We start from the raw sequence: 25,751 nt of genomic DNA, 5'->3' as shown, positions 1-25,751 counted from the left end.
TCTTTGATCTGAAGTGCAAGTAATATAGCTGGATTAATTTTTAATATTAAAAATTACAAATTTTTAATTACCTTTTTAATGCAATTACATAATCCTGGAAAATGCTAACATGAAGAGTTTAAGAGCACAGAGAGAATGTAAGGTGTTCAGTTTTCATTACTCCTGTAAAAATTTAGAATCTGATATTTGCTTGTATAATTCTATTGAAAGTCAATTACCTATATCTGTGTAAGTGCATCCTCCATTTATGGAAAAGTTGCTAACGTATCTTTAATTTCTTATTTCCTACCTCCCCTTCCCTTCCTCCCTACCCTTTTTTTTTTTTTTTTTTTTTGAAAAGACATTTATAGTATTGAATAAAGGGAAGACAATCTTCAGGTTCAGTGCCACACCTGCCTTGTACCTTTTATCTCCTTTCAATATTATTAGAAGAATAGCTATTAAGATTTTGGTTCATTCATATCCTTTCCAAGTAGTTTGTTAAAAATTATTACTGGTCTTTTTTAATATTTAATAACACTGTGTTTTTTTGTTTTAGCCTTTAAATGTGTTCCTGCCCTTAATTCTTTCTCTCAAAATGAATCAGAGCTAAGATATTTCTGTTTAACCCTATGATGAAGTTCAGAGGAAGAGATGCACAGCATGTATACCCAGCTTGCAGAGTTAGTGGTATAGCCATCATTATTGCAAAACATCTTTGCATTATTTATGATGTTGCTAGTACTAGTAAACTGATTTGTATCATATGTGTTGTCAGTGCTCTATAGCCTGCTCAATTCCTCATGTTTTGTGTGAGGCAAATTCAGCTTTAAAAAAGAGTATGTTCCTTAACTACAGTCAACATTATTCAGCATGCTCATTATGCTCACTATTTTGACAAACTGTGTATTTATGACATGGAATAACCTTCCAGACTGGACAAAGAATGTAGAGTAAGTATGCTTAAATTAGCTAATAATTTTTTAATGGTTTAAAAATGAAAAGGTAAATTAAGAGCTAGACTGTGTAGTTTTATTTATCCTTGTGGGTAATACCAGTAGTTTCCTTTTTCTAGCTTGGAGTTTGATCCTAGTTGCAACACAAAGCAGTATAGACGTGCAAGACCTAGGAAGGAAATAAGCTGTATTACTGTTAACTTTTTTCTCTGAACAAACTCTGATTAATATACTTATTCAGAATGTAGAACAAGTAATGTTTTTATGCTGTTCCTTTAGCATTTATAAAAAAATAGTAGAAGAAAATAGCCATTCAACCCATGTTCTTCCCCAGTGTGGAAGATGCTTTCTATAGCCCCTATGAAGCAACTTCATTTTGTGTAACAAAATCTAAAAATGGGACACACAGCTTCTTTAAAGAAATTACCTCTGCTGAGGATTATTTTTTTATATTCTCAAGTGTACCTGGTCAGCCATCAAGTAACTTTAGTAAACAGTAGGTTTCGCTTACCCATGAATTTTATTTCTGACATGGCAACCATGCTGAAGTTTTTAATTGAGCGAAAATAGTTTCTTCATGTCAGTCATGATTATTTGTGCTGACATTTCAAATTCTTATGTGCCAGAAACTGCAAAAATATGTTTCAAATAAAATAAATATATAGATCCAGTTACCTTGCAGAGGAATGGTGGAAAAACAGTCATAGTTTATGCAAGTCTTTAACTTTTACAGTGCATGTGCTTATCACTGTTTTGGAGTGATTTTCCTATATGCCTGTGATGTTATAGCACGGAACAGCAACCTTTAACTTTGGCTTGGATGTTTTCTCATAGGTACACTTTTACTGGAATTTATACTTTTGAATTTCTGGTAAAAATCCTTGCAAGAGGCTTCTGTATAAATGATTTTACTTGCCTTCGTGACCCCTGGAACTGGCTTGATTTTGTTGTCATTTCCTTTGCGTAAGTATATAATTTTCTTAAAGTAAATAACACTTAGAAATTTTTGAACCTGTAATAATTTGTTTGGGTTGTCTTAGCTCATTTAGAATGAGTCGTAGTTGAATTGTGTTTCAACTTTTTCCATTTTAATGTTTTACATTAATGTAACACACAGCAGAATTAGTGTGTGCTACTTTCCCACAGTATGAAAGAGAGGTTGCCACTGAACAACCAGTTTTAATAAGTATTTAAACAATAAAATCAAGGGAATCCTTATAATTTTTAATTTGCATTCGATGGAAATATGTAAGGGTGTGTTTCTTAGGGAAAACTGCATTGAAACAAGAACATATGAATGCAAGTCTTTCATTTAAAGTTGCCTTTTCCAAAAAAACAATATTCTGGATTTCAGGTCCAGGTAAGTAGCATACACTGTATGTTAATTCTGAATAACTGTGATTTAATCCTACAGGTATGTAACAGAATTTGTAAACCTAGGCAATGTTTCAGCTCTTCGAACTTTCAGAGTATTGAGAGCTTTGAAAACTATTTCTGTAATCCCAGGTAAGAAGTAGCTGTGTAAAATGGTAGGCCCTCTATGTCACCTCTGTTTAATTTTGTGTGTGCTGTCATTGTGTTTGTGTGTGGAATCCCTCACTACAGATATGTGACAGAGTTTGTGGACCTGGGCAATGTCTCAGCGTTGAGAACATTCAGAGTTCTCCGAGCTTTGAAAACAATATCAGTCATTCCAGGTGAGAGCGAGGTTAAACACTGAGGCTGACTGAAATTCCACAGAAGCTGGACTCATATATTTAACAGAACCATCCAGGTTTTAATCTTAACTTCAATTTGATTCCTTTTTCTAATTCTCTAAAACATTCAGCCTCAGAGTTTAATACATTCTTGCATGAGAAATTGAATTACATAGCCTGTGTATATTTCCATTTCACGATGTCAAATTTTCTCTCCTGCATTAACTATCCAAATTAATTATCTTTTCACTTTTCTCTTACTAATGTGAATGTTACTATTTATCGAAGACATTTGGGATTGAAAATTTCAGTCTGTTTACATCTTGAATCCTTGACAAAAGTGAAGGAATAAGATAATAAAGAGTAGCATGGGAATTGCATGATGTACTTATTACCTTAAGATGCCCATCTTCACCAAACCCAACCTCCAGTTGAATAGGGTGCAATAGAATGCAATTATTAACATTTCTACTGCAAGGCAATTGCGTTCTGGTTTTGTGTGCTGTTATAGACCCAATATATTGTGTATTGGAATAGAACGCTGGCAAAGGTTTGGAGCAAGAGGCATCAAGAAGAAAAGAAAATGAACAATTTTCTTTACATGTAGTTTTAATGTATAGAGAGCATGAATAAAAAGTTACTTCTTAATTTGAAGAGCAGGCACTTTGGAATGTGCACCATTCAGGCCCATTCATATTTCAAATTAATTTTTCAGGAACAATGAAACTTACTCGTACCTTTTTCCTTTGGAAAATATTTTAAGATTATTTTTGTGAGCTATGCATGATATTTAATAGTATGTTGAAGTAGTTCACATTGTGTTTTAGCTTAGGGAAATATTTAATATTATAATAAAAATCTGTCTCTGTTTTCAGGCTTGAAGACTATTGTTGGAGCCTTAATTCAGTCTGTGAAGAAGCTCTCGGATGTAATGATTTTGACTGTGTTTTGCCTGAGTGTATTTGCACTAATAGGACTGCAGCTGTTCATGGGTAGTTTGAAGAATAAATGCTTGTTTTGGCCACCAGAAAATTCAACATCTTTTGGAAGAAACCTAACTCCATACTTTAATGGTACAGTGTTTGACTGGACAGCATACATTGAGGATGAAAGTAAGAAATACTGTTGTAACCTGTTAAAATTTTTTGTGTATAAACACACATGCACAGGATTGCTATTTCATACTGTAGGCTTAAGATAGAAATCAATTAAATAGGATGGCAAAGAGTAGGAATTTTTATGTATTGCATCCCAGGCTCATGCTGACGTGATTGTTCTTTCCATTAACTGCACGTAGAAACATGATTATAGGGTTAGGTTGGTTTTAGAATCACAGAATCATGCAGGTTGGACAGGATCTCCCCAGATGTCCTGACCAACTGCTGCTCATCTGCAGGTCCGGTTAGAGCAAACTGTTCAGTGCCACGGCCAGTCAAGTTTTTAATAAAGATGGAGATTCCACAACCTCTCTGGGCAGCCTGTTCCAGTGTTTGACATGAGAATTTCCTGTGCTCAGCCTTTTACTAGTTGCCTTTTACCCTTCCAGTGTGTACTTCTGAGAGAAGAGTCAGGCTCCATCTTCATTACAGTCTCCCATGTAATACTTGTTAGGTAATGTGAAGATTCGCCCCCCAGTCTCCCCCCTCCACCTTAGCCTTCTCAAAACTGAACAAAACCAATTCTCTTAGCCTCCCCTTGTATCTTTAGCTTATAAATAAGACAGAGAAGCACTAATCTCTCACACTAAGCATAGTGTCAGAGATTTCCTGGACACTATGTACTTTTATTATTAGGTAGAGATAAGAAACTAGTAGCTCTGCTGTGAAATAAAGAGCTCACTAGACAAGTAGAGATTCTGGTGGGGAAGGACATGGTATTCATCTATGATTGTTGTTCCTAAGGGGGATGAAAAAGACATCTTTATCCAGATATTTTTCAACAGTCTTAAGCTCTGTAGACTGAAGTGATAACATTCAGGCTCGTTCAGAAGCACACAGATAATTATTTTTTATTTGTGTCATTTTAAGTGATAGCACCAGTGAAGTTGTACTACACAATGAACCGTGAGATATAGTTTAACAACTTTTAATTGCCTAACATTTAATTCATTTTAATGTATGTGTTTGTGCTGGAACTGGATTTACAGGGTATTACTCAGTAATTAATTGTAAAAGTAGTGTATATAAGTAAAAAGAAATTGGTATAGTAATGGATGCTAGCTTTTCTCCTCACTGTCCAAAAAGTTAAAGAAAATACATTTGATATAGGCTGAGTTTTAATATTTCCTTCCTTACTTAAAAGTGGACATTAAAGTTCTCTGCTGTTTTCTGTATTTTCAGAATTTCTTTGTATACTTCTGAATTTTTAAAGTTCTGGAAATTCTGTGACTATATTTGCATTTTCTGTGCTACCTATAATTTCAGCTAGTTTATTTGCCATCAAGAAGGGACGCAAAAATGGAGTAGTGATACTGCTATTTGTCAGCTTTATGGGCAGTTTTGGCTGATAGCTTAAATGCTGTCGAACACTTGTGAATTTTTGCTTCAAATAGATTCTCTGTTTCCATTTCCCACTAAGCAGGAATGTAAAACTGAAAGACAGAACTAAAATATTCCAGATTGACAGTTGCTTCCTCTGTTACAATGGTTGACTTTGCTGCGAGTCTCTGCAGAGTGCTGATGGGACCAAGGCAGTTCCATCTAGTCCTCTTTGTATTCCTCCTTGTTCCTATAACCTGTTCTTAATCATTTGTCTGTGTCAGTTGCATTTTAATTTCACTAAGATCCTAATATTTCTTTCAGCACGTCATGTGCCTGTCTGCTGTGACTGAGTGTGATAACCTTTAGTGACTCTTCTTAACATCTGTGTGTTTTCATTTATTAAGAACAAGGCCAGATTCACTTTTTGAAAAGATACTCACAGTCTTGGATCCACATGTCAAAATATTGGCACTTGGCTTTTAGCTCAAAATCTGATCATTTTAGAGTTTTGGCCAGCTTTAAAGCTATTGTGGAAGTAACAGGATTATAATTTTTTCTAACATTATATGAGTACTGTTCTTGAATAGTAGGATTTTGGCATCAATAGACTTGATTTAAGGGTTTGGCTTAGAATCCTCCTGTCTTCATATATTCTTTATTCCATGGGCTGTTTCTTGCTATTTAAATAATAGCAATAATAATAGTGTTTTATCCTGTGAAAATCAAAGCCTTTTGTCAGCTTGAAAGGTACATTGAGGGTACTAGTTGAGGATGACAGACAATGAGTTTAGTTGGGATAAGAGTTTTTTCCAGATCTCTGTCTCTCTTCCAGGTCTTGGCGCCTGGCTGACCTCGTGGTGAAAAGTTTCTCCTTATATCTAGTGGGAACCTCTCTTGTTTCAAATTATGCCCATTATCTGTAATTCTTCTGCCACACACCAGTGAGAAGAACTTGGTTCTGTCCCCTTGATAACCTCCTTGTAGTTGCTGGATGCTTTCTACCAACTCCCCCCACAGCCTTCCCTTCTCCAGAATGAACAAGGTCAGGTCCCTCAGTCCCTCCTCACAGGGTGAATGCTCCAGCCCCCTCATTGTCTTGGTGACCTTCTGCTGAACTTGCTCCACTTTACCAATGTCTTGCATTGATGGGGCCAAACCTGGACAACAATATTCTAGGGACAGGCTAATGAGTGCTGGGGGCTCATGAGTGCTGGGGTGCTGAGCTGAGGGGGACAGTCACTTCCCTCACTCTGCTTCTGTTCAGGCAGCCCAGGGGCTGTTGCCCTTCTTGGCTGCGGGTCACACTGCTCACCCACGTTCCCCTTGCTGCCAGTCTGCCAAGACCCCCAGTGCCTTTTCTCTGCAGAGCTGTTCCCCAGCGGGTCAGTCCCAGCCTGCATCATTGCAAGGGGCTCTTCCTTCCTGGGTGCACAGCTCTGCACTTGTGTTTGCCAAATTTTATGTGTCTTCTGTCAGCCTGTCCCTCTAGCCTGCCTATTCCTCTGAGTGGGGTCTGCCCTCACTCCTATCAGCTTCTTTCCCACTTTGTTATAATCTTTCTGTGTTCTTTTTTCTATTTTTTTTAAAGATGGCACAGTTGTTAATCATTAATAACAAAATATGTTCCCTTATTTCTGAAGGCTACTGCCTTATAATTCAAAGAAGAATTCTGTAAAATTGTTTGTAGTACAGCATCCGTTATAACATTGGCATTGGAACATCCATCTTCTTTTTAACTGTTACCTTTGTACTGTCAGTCACAGGATGAGCTAGTTGTTGTTGCTCTAACTTCAAAACTGTTAGCCAATCATTGTAAATAGTTCCATTTTAAATACGATACACTTTAATTGTTTGATTACAATCACCTACTGAATAAGAGAAGGACTTTTAAGCTTTGTGCTTTCTTTCATTTATTGAACATCAGATTTTTGGAAGGATATTCAGTGTTTACTATGATTCAAAAAGAGAATATGCAACTTATGTTGTTCTAATCATTGTTCTAGGATTATTTTTTTTTACATTGTGTTTTTATTTTATTCTTTAATTTTGCAACTTTACTTACCACTATGGATGTGTCAGTATTTGAACCTGTTATTGGGAAAACATGAATGGGAGAATGTGAACATTCAAACCATGATAACTTGAACATAGGTTCACCCTCACCAGAAAAAAAAAAATGCTCCTCCCATTTATAATGATGTTGCTTCCTATTTTTTCTTCAGGTCATTTCTATCGCATAGAAGGAGAAAAGGATTATCTGCTTTGTGGCAATAGCTCAGATGCAGGGTAAGATACACTGAAAATTACGTACTACCTGTCTAAACAAATGCAAAACTTATCACTAAACTTAAAAAGATATTTTACCTATCTAATTTCACAGTCAATAATATGTGGTCATGGTTCATAGTACGTAAACACTTCAATAAATGAAAAAGTTAAATGAGAAAATACTATGTGAATGTTAATTAAGAAAATTCACTGCTACAATTTTTTCCTAATAGCTAATCTGAATCTACCTTCTTTCAGTTTAAAACCGTTACCCCTTGTGCTATCACTACACTCCCTGATGTCCCTTAATAGTAGCCCGTTTCACAGATTGTATCTAATGAACCTTCATTAGAAGCTCAAGGCACAATAATTTTAAAAGAATTGCAGTGTTGCACAATGTCTTTATATGCATTGCTTTACTTTTTTCTTTTTTTTTTTCCCTCCTAGTAAATGTCCAGAAGACTTTATCTGTGTGAAAGCTGGTAGAAACCCCAACTATGGATATACTAGCTTTGACACATTCAGTTGGGCTTTCTTGTCACTATTTCGTCTGATGACACAGGACTATTGGGAAAATCTCTATCAGAAGGTGAGTATATTGTAAAAATTGTAGTTAGTGCCTTACTGGCCCCAAATCGAATGTGGAACAGGCCATTCATATCTATATTATAGACCATTGCTATGGTTAGCAATTCAATATTGACATCATTGATGAAAGGGATCAAATTCAGTTGCAGGCATGGGCACTGACTACAGAATCTACCATTATTTCTGAAGAGGAGATGATACTTTATTTTATTGTTACAGTGTATATTTCATTTTGTGCTTCATGATAAAAACTTATTCTCAAAAACTTTAATATTGGATTTAAATTGTAAAAATACTCTGTGATAGTAAAATCTGAATCTTAATTTCTGTAGTTTGAATCCTATTTTTGATAACTGAGAATGCTCGTCTTGATATAAATCACTTTTCTAACCATAGCTTTTCATTATATGGTGTGTGAAAATCTGTTAATTATAATAAATATTATCCTTTAATTACTTAATCAATTATACCATCTTTAGTTCTTTTGCTTATTTCAAGGCAAAGGCATGCAAATATATGGTAAGCATACTAAGCATCCAACCTGTGATGTGTGATTAACATCAATTACTCTGATCTCGCATCCTTTTCAAGATTATTGGGCATTAAAAAAGGTTTGTCTGTAAGCAGCATGATCCTTAAACATGTTTTTCACACACGTGAATGCTATCTTTATTTTAATTACTTTTTAATTAAGAAAGTTTGTATGACCGTATTACAGAAGGAACAGCAACTCAATAGTTTTGCACTTTTTAAATTTAGTAAATGCTTATGAACTGCAGAACTGATGGATCATTTCTCCTCTTTTCCTATAGACGCTACGAGCTGCTGGCAAAACATACATGATATTTTTTGTTCTGGTCATTTTTCTGGGTTCCTTCTACTTGATTAACTTGATTTTGGCTGTGGTTGCCATGGCCTATGAAGAACAAAATCAAGCAACTCTGGTTGAAGCAGAACAGAGGGAGGCAGACTTGCAGCAGATGCTTGAACAGCTGAAGAAGCAGCAAGAAGAAGCTCAGGTATTTTCTAACAAGAGTTTGAGCTTTAGTGTATTCCTTTGCATGCTATTTGTTCAAAATAAAACCAATAATTAAAATAATGTATTAAAGCCATTCTTCTATGTACCTCACAGGTACTTTAGACTGCTTTCTCTGTGGCTTTTTATTGGTTTTGAAATATGTGAGGTCTAAAGCATTAATGAATTTCTGAAGTGAGAATAGAAAGTACTCCTCAAAACAGAATAATAGTTTTTAAATAAATACTTCTTATCTAGGGGTAGTATCTAGTAACCTGTCATCATGATTTTCTAAATTCTCACCTTAGAAATAATTACAATACTTGTGAAATACTTGTCAAGCCTTGATTAGAGTTCAAAAAATTTTTATCCATGAATTTCTGACTAATTTTTGCTACTTGTGTTATCACCAGCAAATCAAGTTCTAAAAATAGTACCCCCAAGTTTTTTACTTAGAGCAGCTTAAGGAAGCTGTTATTTACAATAACAGTTAAAAATAGGTTACTAAATTAACATAGTGTGAAGTATTACTCTGTTTAGCTCTTTTGTTTGCAATTGCATGCACTCTAATTAATAATTTTTTTAATTTGCAAGTATTTTCTAATGAATTTTGTCACAGAAGGCTGTACACAATGCAGGCTGACTCCACGATACAGATGCAAAGTAGAACTCTGTTCAAAGGGCAATTCCATAACTACCCATTACAGAATTCCATTGGAAGTTTTGCAGAAATCTGTGTAGGCTTTTGTCGCACATCTAGAAGTAATTTGATATAAATCTTAGAAACAAGCACTATAGCTTTCTTTAAAAAATGGTGTGATTTGCAAAGCATCACATTAAATAATTGCTGTGGCAGGCAATAGCGGCAGCTGCAGCAGAGATGACCGAGTACAGTGGTGAAAGTGGGATTGGTGGACCCTCAGATAGTTCTTCAGAAGCATCCAAGCTCAGCTCAAAAAGTGCCAAAGAAAGGAGAAACAGAAGGAAGAAAAGGCGGCAGAGGGAGCTCTCTGGAGAAGAGGATGACACGAAGGATGAGAAGCTTCCAAAATCCGAATCGGATGGCAGTATCAGAAGGAAAGGTTTCCGTTTTTCTTTCGATGGAAACAGACTTGCTTATGGGAAGCCATTCACATCCCCCCATCAGGTACTGTGAATAGTGCAGTTGTTATTTTGAGGGTTTCTGAGATAGCTGTAATATCCAACAAACTTCACCGCAACTTTGCAAAGTAATACAACCAAGGATTTGCATTATTTTAAATACTGACTTACTGTTGGTATTATTTTCTAGAGTGTACCTAAACAAGTGTTTTGATCTTTCTCATTTTATTGTTTAGAATCTGGTGGGTCTTAACACGCACAGCAGCATTGCATTTTCCTAGTTAATTTGAAGTAGAAATCCCTTTTTAATTCATAAGGGGAAAATTTAATTATAATGTATCAATATAGAAGATTAAAGGTATTGATATCTCCTAACATAATGCATGATCTATGTGGATCATTAGAATTTCTGTAAGTCTTGATTTTTCTCTTTAATATAGAGATGGAAACTACTGTGGCCTTATCTGGCATGTTAGGTGTTTTCTCTCCAATAATTTTTGTACGTATATTAGAAATTTACCTGTTCAGGTGACTCTCATCTCTAGTGCATGTGTGTGAAATCTACCTAAGGCACTGTATGAAAAATAGCACTGATGGATTCATGGGGAATATAAATAATTACTTTTTTAATACATATACATGCATTTTGTATATTTAAAATCTTCAGCCGGTCATTTTGTTTGTTTCCTTTGCAGTCTTTACTGAGTGTTCGTGGGTCCCTGTTTTCTCCCAGGCGTAGTAGCAGAACAAGTCTTTTCAGTTTTAGAGAATATGGAAGAGAAATAGGATCTGAAAATGATTTTGCTGATGATGAGCACAGCACGTTTGAGGATAATGGGAGTAGAAGAGGATCTCTCTTTTTGCCACGCAGACACGGTGAACGGCGCAGCAGTAACATTAGTCAGGCCAGTAGATCATCAAGAAGGCTGACAGCATTTCCAGTGAATGGGAAGATGCACAGCACTGTGGATTGCAATGGGGTGGTTTCCTTAGTGGATGGACCAGCAGGCCTATTATCGCCTACTGGACAGCTTCTGCCAGAGGTGATAATAGATAAACCAACAACTGATGACAACGTAAGAAAGTTTTAAATGACTTCAGGTTTCATGACGTTTCTTTATTGCACATTGCATATTTATTTCTAAATTCCATTTAATGTATGGAATTAAATGCTTTGAAAATGCTTGAGAAATTGTGAATGCTTTTGCATATCTTGCTGTAATGAAATGAGTTTACGGTGATTGACTCATAAGTGAAAGGCTAAAGCATGAAAATGAAAGAGAACAAAGTAGTACATTTTTATATACCTGCAGAGCAAGGACATGCACGTACCTGCCTAGTGAATCAAATTAGTGATGTTCCATTGCTAAATCTGTTTTAGAACCCAAAATAGAGTGCTCAGCTTTCTAAACATTCTGCATATTACTATGTTGGTTTGATTTTTGTTCTTTCTCTTTTTTAGCCTCCCTTTAAATGTATTACCTGATTCTCTATCAGTAATCTATCTACTGGTTCCACATTTTTCTGTTGTCCATATGTTTGTTATTGTACAAATATAGCATAGTCTTTAAGATTATGTTGACATTTTAGAAGCTCTGACAGCTTTTTTTTTCTCCTGGATCTCGGAGGCAATCTGAGTTTTTCACTGCCTAGGATGAGGGTATAATTTAAAAAAAAAAAGTGTACACAAATTCATCCATTTCTCCCTCTGGTAATTTTTCCCTTTTCCCCCAGTCTGCTTTAGGAATGGAGCAGAGGAATCCATTGCATGTTTTTTCCTAGAGACTTTCTTGTATTGAAAAAAAATTTTTTTGCACGGCTCACAGCATCTGAAAGTGCATCAGCCAGATTCCTTGCAGTTATAATCTTCTTGCAGTTTATTATACTTTCCTTTTTACTCATTTATTTAATTTACTGAAAGAAATCTACCCATGCTCATACATTCAGAACTTTGTAATTGAAGTGTTTTCAATGAGAGAACTATAACACAGCTTTCAATTTTTTTAATAAAATGCTTTAAAACAAAAAGTTCTTTTTTTGGGTCAATTAAGTCAGATTTCTTCTGTTTCTTCAGTTGGAATACATAAATAAATCACAAATGATAGCTATTCAAGATAAAATACATCCTGTAAATTAGTTTTGAATGGGTATAGAGATCAAGACTGATCTATAAAAATACTTTTAGAGAATAATTGTTATTGCAGAAGAATTCCTAGTATAAATCATATATTATAAGTATCTTGTCATTGAACTAGTTTAGAATTGAAATATTGGTAGAGAAAGCATGGAACTGGGAATTTTTCTGATTTCAGTGCTGCAACACTCTTGCCCATAGCCAAGGAAACAAACCTCCTCCAAAATTTCTTTGTGTCTAATACGGAGTTTATACCAGTCAACTATAATGCAGTGGTAACCTGGGAAGTAGATATTATTGGCAATATTCAGAAGTATAACATGAAAATAGCCATTTAAAAAACATACTAGGCTTATGTTACACATATAATGGAAAAGTAATGTAACAGCACTTAAATACAAAGTTTTATATATTACGAATTAATTGAAACTAAAGAGTCTTTCTGATACCTGATTTGCAGTATTTCTAAAGTTGAATTTAATTTACACCTTTTTTTTTTTTTTTATAGAGCACTGCTACAGAAAAAGACGTAAGAAAGAGGCGTGCAAGTTCATATCAAATACCAGTGGAGTTGCTGGAGGATCCCAATTTAAGGCAAAGAGCTATGAGTATAGCTGGCATTATCACAAATACAATGGAAGGTGTGTTATAACTGCAGATGTGTGAACTTTCTTGACATAGTTTTAGACTTGCTTGAAGGTATTATATCAGAGTGCAAATACAGAAGACAAACATGTAGCCATTGCAAATACATAGACTGAGTAATAGAACAAAAATGTACATAGTGGAAAAAAAGAAATGAAGCAATCTGATAACCAGGTTAAACTAAGAAACACATTCTATTTAAAATAGATAATGTGTATGTGTTTTATGCTAGTTATTCATGTTTAGTAATACAGTTATTAGAAGGAATGCCTTATGATAAATTTTCCACTAACTATACTGCAAAAATGTTACAGAAAATTAAAGGTCAAGCCTCAGTTAATAAGGAGAAGGAAATCTGTAGTAGGATTGTTTGGAACAGTGAAATTACTAATGAAATTCTTGAAAAAGCTTTAATAGTTTTCAAAAATGTATTCATGATGAAATTAATTTTATTTTTCCAGAAAATAAATAATTAGACATTTGAGAGGACTGTAAAGCTAGTTTTTACTGAAATGTAAGCATAAGTAGTTTGGCTTTTTTAAAACAAGATCATGCGATACTAAAAATAGACAACTTTTTCAATTATTAGCTCAAAACTCTTGAGGTTTTTGTTCTAGTCTTCTTGAAACCTTTTCAGTCAGCAACAGTAAGCTAAGTTCCTGGAAATCTGAGGAGGTTCCTCCAAACATCCTTAATGGTTCCAGGGACAAAGATTAAAACCTAAGAAAGCAGATAAAAATGTATCTTCTCTTTTTCCAAAACTTATGCACTATACATTTATTTTTTTCCCAGAACTTGAAGAATCAAGGCAAAAATGTCCACCTTGCTGGTATAAGTTTGCCCACACTTTCTTAATTTGGAATTGTTGGGAGCCCTGGTTAAAAGTAAAGAATGTAGTTGAACTTATTGTAATGGATCCGCTTGTTGATCTGGCTATCACTGTTTGCATAATTTTAAACACGCTGTTTATGGCCATGGAACATTATCCAATGACTCCCAGTTTCAATAATGTACTTAAAATAGGAAATCAGGTAAGTCCATCAAAGTATATAATTTCATAAAATTAGAACCTGGTTTCTCTTTGGAATAGCATTACTTTTATTACTTTTATTATCGTCTCCTAAAATAGATGTTAAAGTTTTAATTGTGATAAAAATATTTTAAAAATACCATTCAAGATATGTTGCATTTAAGAGTTTGATTTCTATATAGAAATATCTCCAAATAGATTTTTCAACAACTGGAGTTAAAATGACACAAACCCAAAAGAAATCTGACTTGGTTTTGTTTAGTATTGTGAGAACAGTAGGAGCCAAATTAAATCCTTTCTACTGTATCATTGGTAACACAGGAAGAGTTGGATGTTATTTTGGATTATTATTTTGCACTGTGTGGGGTTTTTTTTTTTTATTTTATTTTTGTATTTCCATGAAGAATGTTGCTTTGATTAGTCCATAACAGTTTGGAAGGCAAAGAATGTGTGACTTAATCCAAGAGTATCTGTTGATACAGTTAGGTTTTGTTCAGTATTGGAGAGTCTGTAGGTCGGGTTTGGGGTGGTTGGTTGGGTTTTTTTGGTAATGGCAATAACACAGGTCATGTTATCTGCTATATGTCTTAACCTATGCTTATTGTAAGTGGTAATTATGGAGATTATGCTGTAGTTAAATAAAAAAACAATTCAGTTGTGAGAATATATGAAATTCTAGTACATATTTGGAACATATTCATGTTTTAGCCCAGAATTGTTAATGTGTCAACATTTAAATTGTATGCTGATATTTTTAGCCAATACATAGTTCAATGTTTCCACCTTAGGTTGGAGTCAGAGGTTATTGTCTGTGGAAGATAATCATGACATGTTGCTGTTTAAAATAGATTCAGGATGTATTTGAGGAGAAAGACATGGTAGACGAATAGATGAGGATCAGTAGCTGTTGCAGAGGGTTGTCATTTAATCATGCCTGTGTGTTTTACCCAGGAAACACCACCATTTTTTTTCCTTTCATCTGTAATGAAGTAGTTTAATATTAATCTGGTTTTAAGCTACGTGAGTATGAGTGCTCCTTCGTGCTGATAAGAATGTGTTTGCTCCCAGTCAGCTGAAATGCCACTATCTTACAGGTTTAGCTTCAGCAATTGATTTCTTCCTTTTTGAACTGTTTTGCACTGTCTTTTAAAGACTCAAATGCCTCTGATGTTTTTAGAGGTTTATTAATTATCTTTCTAGCAAAAGATAACAAATTATGGAGTTCTTTAGATACTGGTGGTCATACATCCACACTAAATACAGTGAGTTTACTCCCTTTTCAGAGGCATCAGAGGCAGAAAGGAGTTTTACTTCAACCATGAGCCTTGGCATAACTTATCCTTTTTTTGGCAGCTAGAGAGAGAAGATATGCTTACCGTATCTGTGAATTCTCATGAAGATTTCATTTAATAGCACATCACTCTCCAATTTATGGCCAATTCATATTTTCCCACATACCTTTGGTAAAGCAGTTTCTATCATGGCAAGAGCAACTGCTATTATCTTGCTGAGGAAAGTTCCTTTAATTTGATGGACGGCAGATATAAGGAGCAAACAGGAGGCCTGTTAAGAATAGTTTATTCTTCACTAGTCATTAAATGTATGTCCGTTTTAATTAAAGTTAACAGAGTTATGCTACAGCTGATTTTGATGTTGCCACTTATCTTTGTGAGGTTCAGCTTGTGATAATTTTCCTTAATGACATCCTTCTGAAAGAGGGTTGTTAGTTCTTACGTTATTTTTTGTCTGCTGGTTCAACTTATTTGTGCTCATCCATAAAGTAACAATAAATGTTCTTCCTTTAGGTTTTTACTGGAATTTTTGCAGCAGAAATGGTTCTCAAGATAATTGCCATGCATCCTTTTTATTATTTCCAATTTGGCTGGAATATTTTTGATAGTTTTATAGTTACCCTTAGTGTGGTGGAGCTTTTTCTGTCAAGTGTGGATGGATTATCCGTTCTCCGATCATTCAGATTGGTAAATAATTTCCTGATAGTAATATATCTGTATTAAGTAATGTATTATGTTTGTATTTTAACTGTACTCATGTAATTAAGACTCTTTTTAGTAATATGTGAATTTTTTGTGAAGTGTCACAGCATATCTCTGCAAGCTTGTTTTATAAAATTATGTTATCACTGAATAGTGTGTGCCTTTTTATGGTTCTCAAGCACCTAAGTACTTTTTCAAGGGAAGGAGCTGTAAATTTATTGTAATTGTTTTAACATAGATGGGTAAAGCACAGTGAAGTGTACAATTTATTTAGTGCATATTGAGAGATAAGTTAATAAATAGAACATGTGTACTCTTCTGTCTACTTCCATATCTGAAAATTGCAAAAAGACTAGAAATTTTATTTTAAACTGTAGGAATTATAAAATTCATATGTTTTTAAATTTAAAATAGATCGATTTTCTTTTCTCCCTTGGGAAAAAAGGAATGCTTTATTTTATTAGAAAAACATTTTTATTTTAAAAATGAGAAATGAGCTATGAGGCAGTCTTTCTGTGTGGTCTCTTGCCATTTTGCATTTCCATTTCTCTTTTATCTGAAAACAAAAAATATTTAATACCTTTTTTATTTTAGGTGGATTATGGGTAAGAAAGAGTATGAATTATACTTTTTCCCTTTCATAAGTTGAAATGTTTGACTTAGGGCTTGTGTTTGACTTCTATTTCCAGACCGTGGGTCTGTCTGATCCTTTTTAAATTTCTTGGAGGCGGTATTCTTTTGGAAGGCCCCGTTCTTCAAGGTTTCAGAATTCTTTATTTTCCTTCCTAGAATGCTGTTAAGCTTTATTAGAATTTTATTTTGTTTCTGCACATAATGGTTGAGACGCGTGCCAGGTTCAGAATTCACTATTCAAGCAAATTCAACCAGTATGCTGTTTATTTCATGTGGAAAAGAATACAGATATACTACACAAAAAAAAGAGCAAAGCGTAAAATTTATTAAGGTTTAAAAGTGTGGATTTTATGCAACTCCTATTTCTGTGTAAATTGTTGTTGTTGGAATCATGTTGAAGTTTCTTTATTGGTATTGCTGAGAGTCACTAGTTCATAATTTGTCCTTTATTTCTATAGTGTTCTTGTAACTACTGCAAATAATGTCTCTGTATTTTTGTTTTTCAGTTGCGAGTTTTCAAACTGGCAAAATCTTGGCCAACGCTAAATATGCTAATTAAGATTATTGGCAATTCAGTGGGGGCTCTAGGAAACCTGACCCTGGTGTTGGCCATCATTGTCTTCATTTTTGCTGTCGTTGGGATGCAGCTGTTTGGGAAAAGCTACAAGGAATGTGTCTGCAAGATCTCTAAGAAATGTGAACTACCACGCTGGCACATGCATGATTTTTTCCACTCCTTCCTGATTGTATTTCGAGTGCTGTGTGGAGAATGGATAGAAACGATGTGGGACTGCATGGAGGTTGCAGGCCAACCCATGTGCCTTACGGTCTTCATGATGGTCATGGTGATTGGAAACCTAGTGGTATGTAGCCAAAATAATATGAGAATCCATTTAGAGATAGAACAGTAATAGAACCAGTAATTTTAAGTTTTTAAGTATTATTAAATGTGTTATGTAAATATGTATTTTATGATTTTGAATTTGTTACAAGTGTGTTCCGAAATAGAGTTTTGTTTTTTAGATTTCTGATCCTATATAGAATCCTCAGCATGGAGGATGGGCCCCCTCAGTTAACTCTGGGCTTCTATAACTGATCTCTTCTATGTTTTGTCTTGCCATGGAAAGAGGATGAGTTGGGGGATAGGAGAAGGTTAGGTGCTTTGCATTTTTTAAGTCACATGCAGCAAAATATTTGTGAGTTTGGGCCAGTGGTTAAGAAAGCTGTTTTCTGCACAGATCAGCTATGATCTTCTGTTGCAGAGTGCTTCCCTGTGCCAGAGAAATAAACATTTTGGATCTGTCCAGTCAGTACCAATGAATCATTAATTTCTAACCTCAAGCAGAAAAAGAATTTACAAGAGTCTTTGTAGTCATACAGCAATGCAAAACCACAAAAAAACCTACATTGGGCTATAGGACCAGTGTACTGCTTAAACCGCATTTGCATTTTATTTACAGTGTAATTTCCAGAATCGTATGCAGCAAAGAATCTGGAATCGTATGCAGCAAAGGAGAACATGAAGTCTAAGTTCATAATGGGTGATAGAAGAGAAGCATGTGCATGAAAAATTGAGAAAATCCAGCTGTAATGTCTGTCTTGTTTAAATTTTTTTTAGGTATTGAACCTTTTTCTGGCCTTGCTGCTGAGTTCATTTAGTTCAGACAGCCTTTCTCCTACAGAGGATGATAATGAAATGAACAACTTACAGATTGCTGTTGGAAGAATCCAGAAAGGAATAGATTATGTGAAGAAAAAAGCAAGTGAATGTGTCCATAAGACTTGTTGGGGGAAACAAGCTGTTGTAAATCAAAAACCAGCAACAAATCAGTTGAACGATGAGAGAGACCATTGCATTTCCAACTGTACCATTGCTGAGATAAGGATAGATGCAAAATACCACAAAAATGAGAATGGAATGGCTGCTGTTATAGGTGGGAGTGATTATACATCATTCATAAACAACCCAAGCCTTACTGTTACAGTACCAATAGCTGTTGGAGAATCCGATTTTGAACATCTAAATACAGAAGAGTTTAGCAGTGACTCAGATTTGGAGGAAAGCAAGGAGGTAAGATTTAAATATTTTATATTTTGTATGGATGAATTATACCAATTTTATTTTCATAGTATGTCTCTTCCTGCTTAGAAATAAGAAGGGATTGTGATTTGAGATAATTGGACTGTACTGAGAGTGAATAAACTAAAGTGGGAAAGTGGAACTAAAAAGAGTAGGAAATCTAGGCAGAACTATATAAACATATACGAACCCATTTATAAAAGGGTTTTGAAAAACAAGCTTTTCCAAATTTTTGTTTAGATAGAAAACCTAATATTTATGTGCATAATTAACAGATAAAAGACATGGGTTTTTGTATATAATCATACTATTTTCATAAAGTAAGGATAAAAGTGAATTTGTATTTAGAAATATTAGAGGAGATATTAATAAGGAATATTAATACCAGTTGCATGTGATTTTTAAAGCTCACTGAATTCTACATAAATGAACATTATTTGTCCTGAATAATCTAACAGAGGTGCTAACTTGGGCTAATGAGAACAATAACAGCAGTTCTTGAGTTCTGAAGTTAAAATGGTGGGGGAAAGCCAAGGGAACAATGTCAGTATTTTAAGTCAATATGTCAAGTAAAAATAATGAGAAAAAAACAGAATTACTGAATGAAAAAATATTAATTTCTTGCTTGTTTGTGAGTGTTTTGAGCCAGTCACTTCAATGACAACTGCCTGACCTTGAACTGGGTCAGCTTTAGGAAAGTAGTCATTTGTTAGCAGCTGCAGTCTGAGGGGGAACCAAAATCATGGATTTCAGCAGGATCCTGAGAGACAGATTGAAAATTCAGATTGCTGCGGCTCCAAGTGGAGACTGTGTCTGGTATCAACCCCGCGGGCATCTGGAGACACAAGGGCATTAATGGAGTGTCACTGCACGGCTTGTGCAGACAGCCGTACTTCAGCCTCGTTTGCTTGGTCTGGATTGTTTTCTTTTGGAGCTTGGAGGAGTTTTTTTTATTTAATTGGTTGTGGACTTGTTAGGTTTTGATTGCTTTATTTTGAACTGACAATGAATTTGCCTATGCTCTTTCCAAATTTGAGAAAATAAGTTTGTTCTAGCAAAGTGTAGTTAAATTAAACTTAAATTTGAAAGACGTAATGAGGTGACTCTTTAGGTGCTTCTTTTATTGTAAAGTGCAGTGTTCAGTAGTATTACACTCATTTGTTATTTCAGCAGGTCATTTCCTGACACTTGATTTGTTCCATGTACTTTTTGGAGATTCTGTTACCCCATATATTACATTGGCCTGATTACTCAGAAGCCTCTTAAAAGCAAAGCAAACAATATTTATAACTTGTTTTAAAGTATTAACTGCACTTTGTAAGGAAGCTATAATGTCTGCTGAACAGCTGTTACATCTTTTGCATATTATTAATCTGAGTAAAAAAGATAGTGGCTTTCTTAATGTGTTTTATTAAAACTTGTTTTTTTGGAAGGAATATCTGATGAATCCCGGTAATTTACTCTTGCTCTGATAACTGTGTTAAATCTAACCCTTACCTAGAAATTATCCAGCAATTGATGACACCTGGTTCTTCACTATTTTGTATTTAAGAACTGGGTAACAAATTCCCTGCCTCTTCACCTCTGATATTCATGATTAAACATCAGCTTTAACTGTATAAGATACTATTATCTAGTATGAATTTTAACCCACTCAGATTTGGAAAAGTGGTATGGATTGGTATAGCTGAAAGAAAACCATAGGAGATAAGTAAATTAACAACCAAAAAAAAATCATGCATACCAGTTCATAGTCAATATGGAAATTGTCTTTCATTTTGTAGATTATTTCAGCTCTTTCTTTCAGACTTTCCCTTTAAATGGGAGCAGTTTATATTGGAGTTTTTAGATAGCTGCATTATTTGATAAACCTTTGAGAAGTCATTGGTGAGACATAGGATTAGGTTTATTCCAGAAGATTTGTAAAAGTTGTGAGGGACTTGAGAAAATTACAGGTTTATTGCTAGACAGAGGTTTTTGCTTTTAAATTGCTATATGTCTGCTAAAATCCATAAGAACCTTAAAGTATTTGAAACTTTATTTTTTAAGTTAAGCACTCAAAAAAGCTAATGAGGCTGGGAAAAAAATTGCTTACCCAGAAGTTTTTGTTTGACCTGGTATAATAGATTTTATTTTATTTTTGGTTTGTTTTGCCTGCAGCTGCTTTCTGAAGGTGTATCCTAGATACATATTTAAAATCTAGTGAAGACCAGGAATAACCTTGAAAACGAAATGAAAGGAAAAATATATTTCTGTTACTTTAAAGGTCTAATTACTACCATTTAGAGGCTGCTTAAAGCTGTAATACACATAGTGTGAGTGCATCTGTCTGTCTTTTTGGTTTGGGGTTATTTTTGGGGGGGCTGGAGGCATTTGGGGGAGGGTTGTTTGTGGTGTTTCTTTTTCAGGTTGAGGCCCAAGTCCAACATAACGTCTATGAGCTCCAGACGTTCTGCTAATTTTACCTCTTCCAGTATGTCTTTGGATGTGCTTAAAACTCTAATCAACAAACTGACAGCTATAAATGTTACGTTTTGCAAATGTGTGACATGCTTAGAAAACACATTTTTAATTAAGTAGGAATCCATACTTCTGCTGTTTCCAGAACTCAAACAACCTAAAGGGTACCATGTTTTAACTTCGTTGCGTACCATTCTTACTTCTCACAGGGGTAAAATCAAGCTGGATCAGTCAAGAATGCAGATCTGGTGCTTTTTAACCAGGCAGAGCAACGTGTCAGCATGTTTACACAGGTTACCTCAATAAATCATACATATCTGATCACTTTTGAGATTGATTGGCCTGCATGCTACTCAGCTACAATATATTTCCCCCATCCATTGCAATGTAGTGGAAACATGCACAGGCACTCTGTAACCTGAGTCTCATGACTAATGTCACAGCATGGTTGAGGGCAACCCCAACATGTTACCCTCTCCGTGTTAGTCTTTGGTATTTTCTGTACTACTTCTGTGGCATAACCTGCATGCTTTGTAGGTTTTTATTGTTGTTAACCGAGTTATTAAGCATCAAGACTGTTCAAGTTTAAAAGAGCTTAACAGCCTGTGATTTTATGAAAATGAAAAGATAATATTCACTTGATTTTTTTTTTTTTTCTGTTCATCTGTTGAACCATGCTTTTAGCTGTCATGTAATTGTGGACATTTTTCTGATCATGTTCATTCGACCAATACCTTTGTAATATTACATATATGCGATTACTTGTATGCTAAAATATTTATATTTTTTGATATAAATTGTCTTGTGTTTGTTTACAATGTTTATGTAATTTACGTTCCAGTTTTCTTATATAAGAGAAACTATAATATAGGATGAAAGATACATTCCTGGAAAGAAACATATATTTTTTTATAAATATGCATAGTCTCTTTGAATATAGATGCAATAATGTAGTTATACACTACTCATGAAGTTTGTGTATGTCTGTAAGATTGGAAGGTAGAGGATCATTTCTATCAGTTTTGCTCTTCATCATAAATAATTATTTCTTTGTGAACTCAATCCATTTGCTTTATTTTTTAGAAACAGAGATAAAACATAATTTCAGGCTAAAATTCTTTGTAGACTCTATGTAGGTTTCTAAATCTAGGCGTTTGAAAACGCTGTAAATAAGGAAGTTCAAGCAAGAAAGAAATATAAAAACTGGAAAAATCCAGGATAAGGCTAAAATTAAGGCAATTGTTAAAGAGACAAAAGGAACTAGTACCTTCCCAAATCTCTAAACTCAGGAACTCAAAAACTGTAAAATATACCTTAATCGTACCAATCCATGTGTTTTTTATTCCTGACGATCTCTTCTGAATAGCTGGGCAGTTCTGCTCCTTGCCATTTAAGTGTCATTGAGATATTCCTTTCTCAAATGCAAATTTTGTTAATGTGGTTTATAGTGGACTCCTAAGTTATTTTACATGTGTTCTTTTGCATTGTATTATATATTGGAAATATTTCAGGTTTCACTTTTGCACCCTGGGGGCCTGTAAGCTATTCAGAAATGTAAAATGGAAAAATACCTTTCAAAAGCATTTTAGAAAAGAAACTTAAGTAGGGGAGAGTAGAATGTGGTAGTATCCTGTCCTACTGGTAAGGGGGTATGATTCTGAGTTGGTGGATGTTTTATGTACGCTGCTCCTGCTTCAAACTTCTGCTGTCATGAATCTGGACCAGGTGTAGAGCGGAACGCAAAATAGTAAACCAGGGGCTTGTAATCATTTGACTGAAAAATACTTGAATATTTTTCATTTGGATGTCACATTGTCTTACTGTAACATTCCTTGCATAATAAGGTGATGCTTTTTTTTAATAGATATGCTTTTTTTTAATAGATATGCATGCCTTTTTTTTTTTTTTTTAAGCTGCATAGAGTAGGAAAGGTAGGTTTTAGTTTGTTGAAAAAAAATATTTTCTATGGATAATGCTTTTGGTTTCTTTAAAAGGTAAATAATTTGCAAGGCTTATTTATAGACTTACTTGCTTTTATTCTTTCAGAAAGATAAATAGAAAAGATAAATAAAGATAAATATAGAGATCCCAATAAAAATGACTTTACCAGCTGTGCCTACACTGAAGAGTACCATATTCAGTGATAAGTCAAATTGGTGTAGTAGAGATGATGATTACAAAAAATTCGCTTTGTGTCCTTTTTGTTGTTTAATTAATGGTTAAGACTAAATGTAAAAGATTTTTTTTTTTAATTGAAGAAGTTTTTCCTGCTGAAAATAGATTTGAGTAAGGAGGAAAATATTCAATTGCTGGAATATAAGCAGCATAACGCAGGTGTGCTAAGGTTTTCTGTTTCCTTCCTATGTAGTAATATTTTTGGATCCTCTTTCTCTAAGAAGTTCCTGAATGTACTCTCCAAAGCGCTGTCTTTCATGTTTTTCTGCAGTTTTTTACATCCTTCTCCAGCAAAAAGAGACTCAGTCAACTGAAATTAAAAAGAAAAAAGAGAGAGAGATCCTTAGTAAACAAGATGATAAAAATATGCAGCACAGTCTTCCTGTGGGGTTGTTTTGTTTGTTTGTTTTTTTAAATTACACAAGACAATGTTTCCTTTTTATTCTTTGTACCAACAGCTGTATTGCTGGTACATTTGTTCTTTGTTTTGGAGGTTGGGAAACATATCAGATTTTCCTTTACTGTTTGAATATCAAAATGTGCGTGACTTAAAAGTTGAATGCATAGTAGGTTGCACCATATGAATAATCAGTGGCCTACTTATTATTATCACTTTTACAGAGTTTTCTTTAAAATCATCATCTGCAATTTTGTGTACACTTTCATTTAATATTTTTAAGATGATGCATGCTAAAGATTGACTCTTTTTACTAATTACCTCAAGCAATCCTAAGTGGAACAATTACAGTAGTAACATTATTCTTGCAAGTATTTGTGCCATCATACTTTGACTCCTTCAGGAAAATAGTAATATCATGAGCTCCAAATTTGACCTTATAACAGTACAATAGGTATTTGTATTGAAAAAAATTAAAGTATTCACAATCTGAATAGTATTTCACTGCCAACAATGGAAAAAAAAAAAGGTATTATATTGAGCAAGTTTCCTCTAATGAAAACATTTTAGCTGCTGATTTGCAAATGTCAGGGCAGCTAATCAACTTTTGAGTACCTGAGTTGACCTATTCAATACATTGAGGCCTTCTTACCTTAGTTTGGTAAACTCTGAACAGCAGCTAAGTGCCCTGGAAGGTAAAGGATGAACATTTCTGTCTTTCCAAAAAGTCCTGTTCCTGGAGGGATTCACAAAATCGGTTCTATCTCTGTGAATTTTGTACATAGCAAAGAAACTGACTGAATTTTTAATTAGAACAGGAGACTCTTCTATGCATATTACTTTGTACTGTCATGTTACCATGCCATCCTATTGCTTGGTACCTTCATCTTGGTGAATAATATGAGCACCCCACATGAAAAAGAGAACCAAAGTTTAATTAAATCTGTAACTCTTCAAGCACAGAATTATGTCCTACACTGTAGTTAGAAGAAAGAGAGAACCACGCTACCTGTCCTTTATATCGAAACATGTCACTGAGCCTCTAATTTTATTTCTTAGAGTCATGGAAATTAACTTGCTTAACTAACAATAAAAAAAACCCTTTAATCTCTGATACTTCTACCGTATATTAAGTGAGATATATAACTTCATGTTTAAAACAAACTGATTCTTTTCAGTTTCTTTTCCATTTATGGTTGTTCATCTTTTAATGTTGTTAATTCATAAAAACCTGTATTCTTTCACTTGATTTTGTCATCTGCTCAAGCAGTGTACTAAGTAGCTTATAGTTCAAATGACCAAGGGTACTTCATGTTGGTTTTCATTTTAATTAGCAATATGACATAACACTTCCTTACTCTTAAAAAACCCACATTTTTAAAATTAGTAATTTGATTCATAATTCATTATTTCAGTTTACCCACCACTGCTGCAACATTTTGCAATATGTGTGCTATGTCATGGAATGATGAAAGCAGCATGTTAATAAAATGATGGATGTCTATTGTGCTATCCTTAGGTTCAGTAGAATTAGTGATAGGAAAAAATGCTGTGAATAGTGATATTTTAAAATTAATGCTACTAAAAATGAAAAGAGGTGTTTACATTAAGTATGAGTAATTTGGGGGTTCTGTTTCAGATAATTGGTTTCTAAGGTAGCACCAAAGTAGGCAATATCATTGAACCATTTTTAATGAAAGTTAACGCAGAACACTGGGTTACTTTTTCTTATTAAACTGTCTCTGTCTTCTTTCACAAACATAGCCCAAAAATCGTTTAATAATTAAAAAAAAATTGTATTTTCACATTTTGCAATTGAGGTGTAAATATGGCTTGATTGGCTAGTGCCTGTAACTTCCCTGCTTTTATATCTTAAATGTCTTTTTAGTGTGCCAGTCTAGCTAAATTAATGAAAACTGAGGCTTTTTTACAAAGTATGCTTACATCATTCCCTACAGGCATTTAGTTGTGTGAATTCATTACTGATGTTATTTACTTCTTGATAATAACATTGTAAAATGTCAGAGAATGCTGTGACCAAAACTGCTTTGACTTAGTTTGGTACTCATACTCAGATTAAGCGTACAGGACACCGTATCTTCCTTTAAAATCTTCAGGC

General features: G+C 34.4%; 1 protein-coding gene across 1 annotated transcript in view; it reads left to right on the top strand.

The window, feature by feature from the left end:
- The window catches only part of LOC106895136 (sodium channel protein type 2 subunit alpha-like), a 77,240-nt gene that overhangs the window by 34,304 nt on the left and 17,185 nt on the right, over positions 1-25,751 (top strand). The window contains exons 6-20 of the mRNA XM_014954277.1: positions 341-459; positions 843-932; positions 1,770-1,898; positions 2,350-2,441; positions 3,508-3,744; positions 7,335-7,398; positions 7,828-7,969; positions 8,781-8,987; positions 9,840-10,130; positions 10,780-11,160; positions 12,727-12,859; positions 13,656-13,894; positions 15,699-15,872; positions 17,027-17,383; positions 18,139-18,591. Of these exons, the coding sequence (XP_014809763.1) occupies positions 341-459; positions 843-932; positions 1,770-1,898; positions 2,350-2,441; positions 3,508-3,744; positions 7,335-7,398; positions 7,828-7,969; positions 8,781-8,987; positions 9,840-10,130; positions 10,780-11,160; positions 12,727-12,859; positions 13,656-13,894; positions 15,699-15,872; positions 17,027-17,383; positions 18,139-18,591 (3,108 nt within the window). The remainder of the gene's footprint in view (positions 1-340; positions 460-842; positions 933-1,769; positions 1,899-2,349; positions 2,442-3,507; positions 3,745-7,334; positions 7,399-7,827; positions 7,970-8,780; positions 8,988-9,839; positions 10,131-10,779; positions 11,161-12,726; positions 12,860-13,655; positions 13,895-15,698; positions 15,873-17,026; positions 17,384-18,138; positions 18,592-25,751) is intronic.

Source organism: Calidris pugnax, unplaced genomic scaffold (assembly GCF_001431845.1).
Source record: "Calidris pugnax isolate Ruff unplaced genomic scaffold, ASM143184v1 scaffold103, whole genome shotgun sequence".
Taxonomy (NCBI): domain Eukaryota; kingdom Metazoa; phylum Chordata; class Aves; order Charadriiformes; family Scolopacidae; genus Calidris; species Calidris pugnax.
Note: the sequence above shows the minus strand (reverse complement) of the source record. Positions and strands in the feature narration are given on the sequence as shown.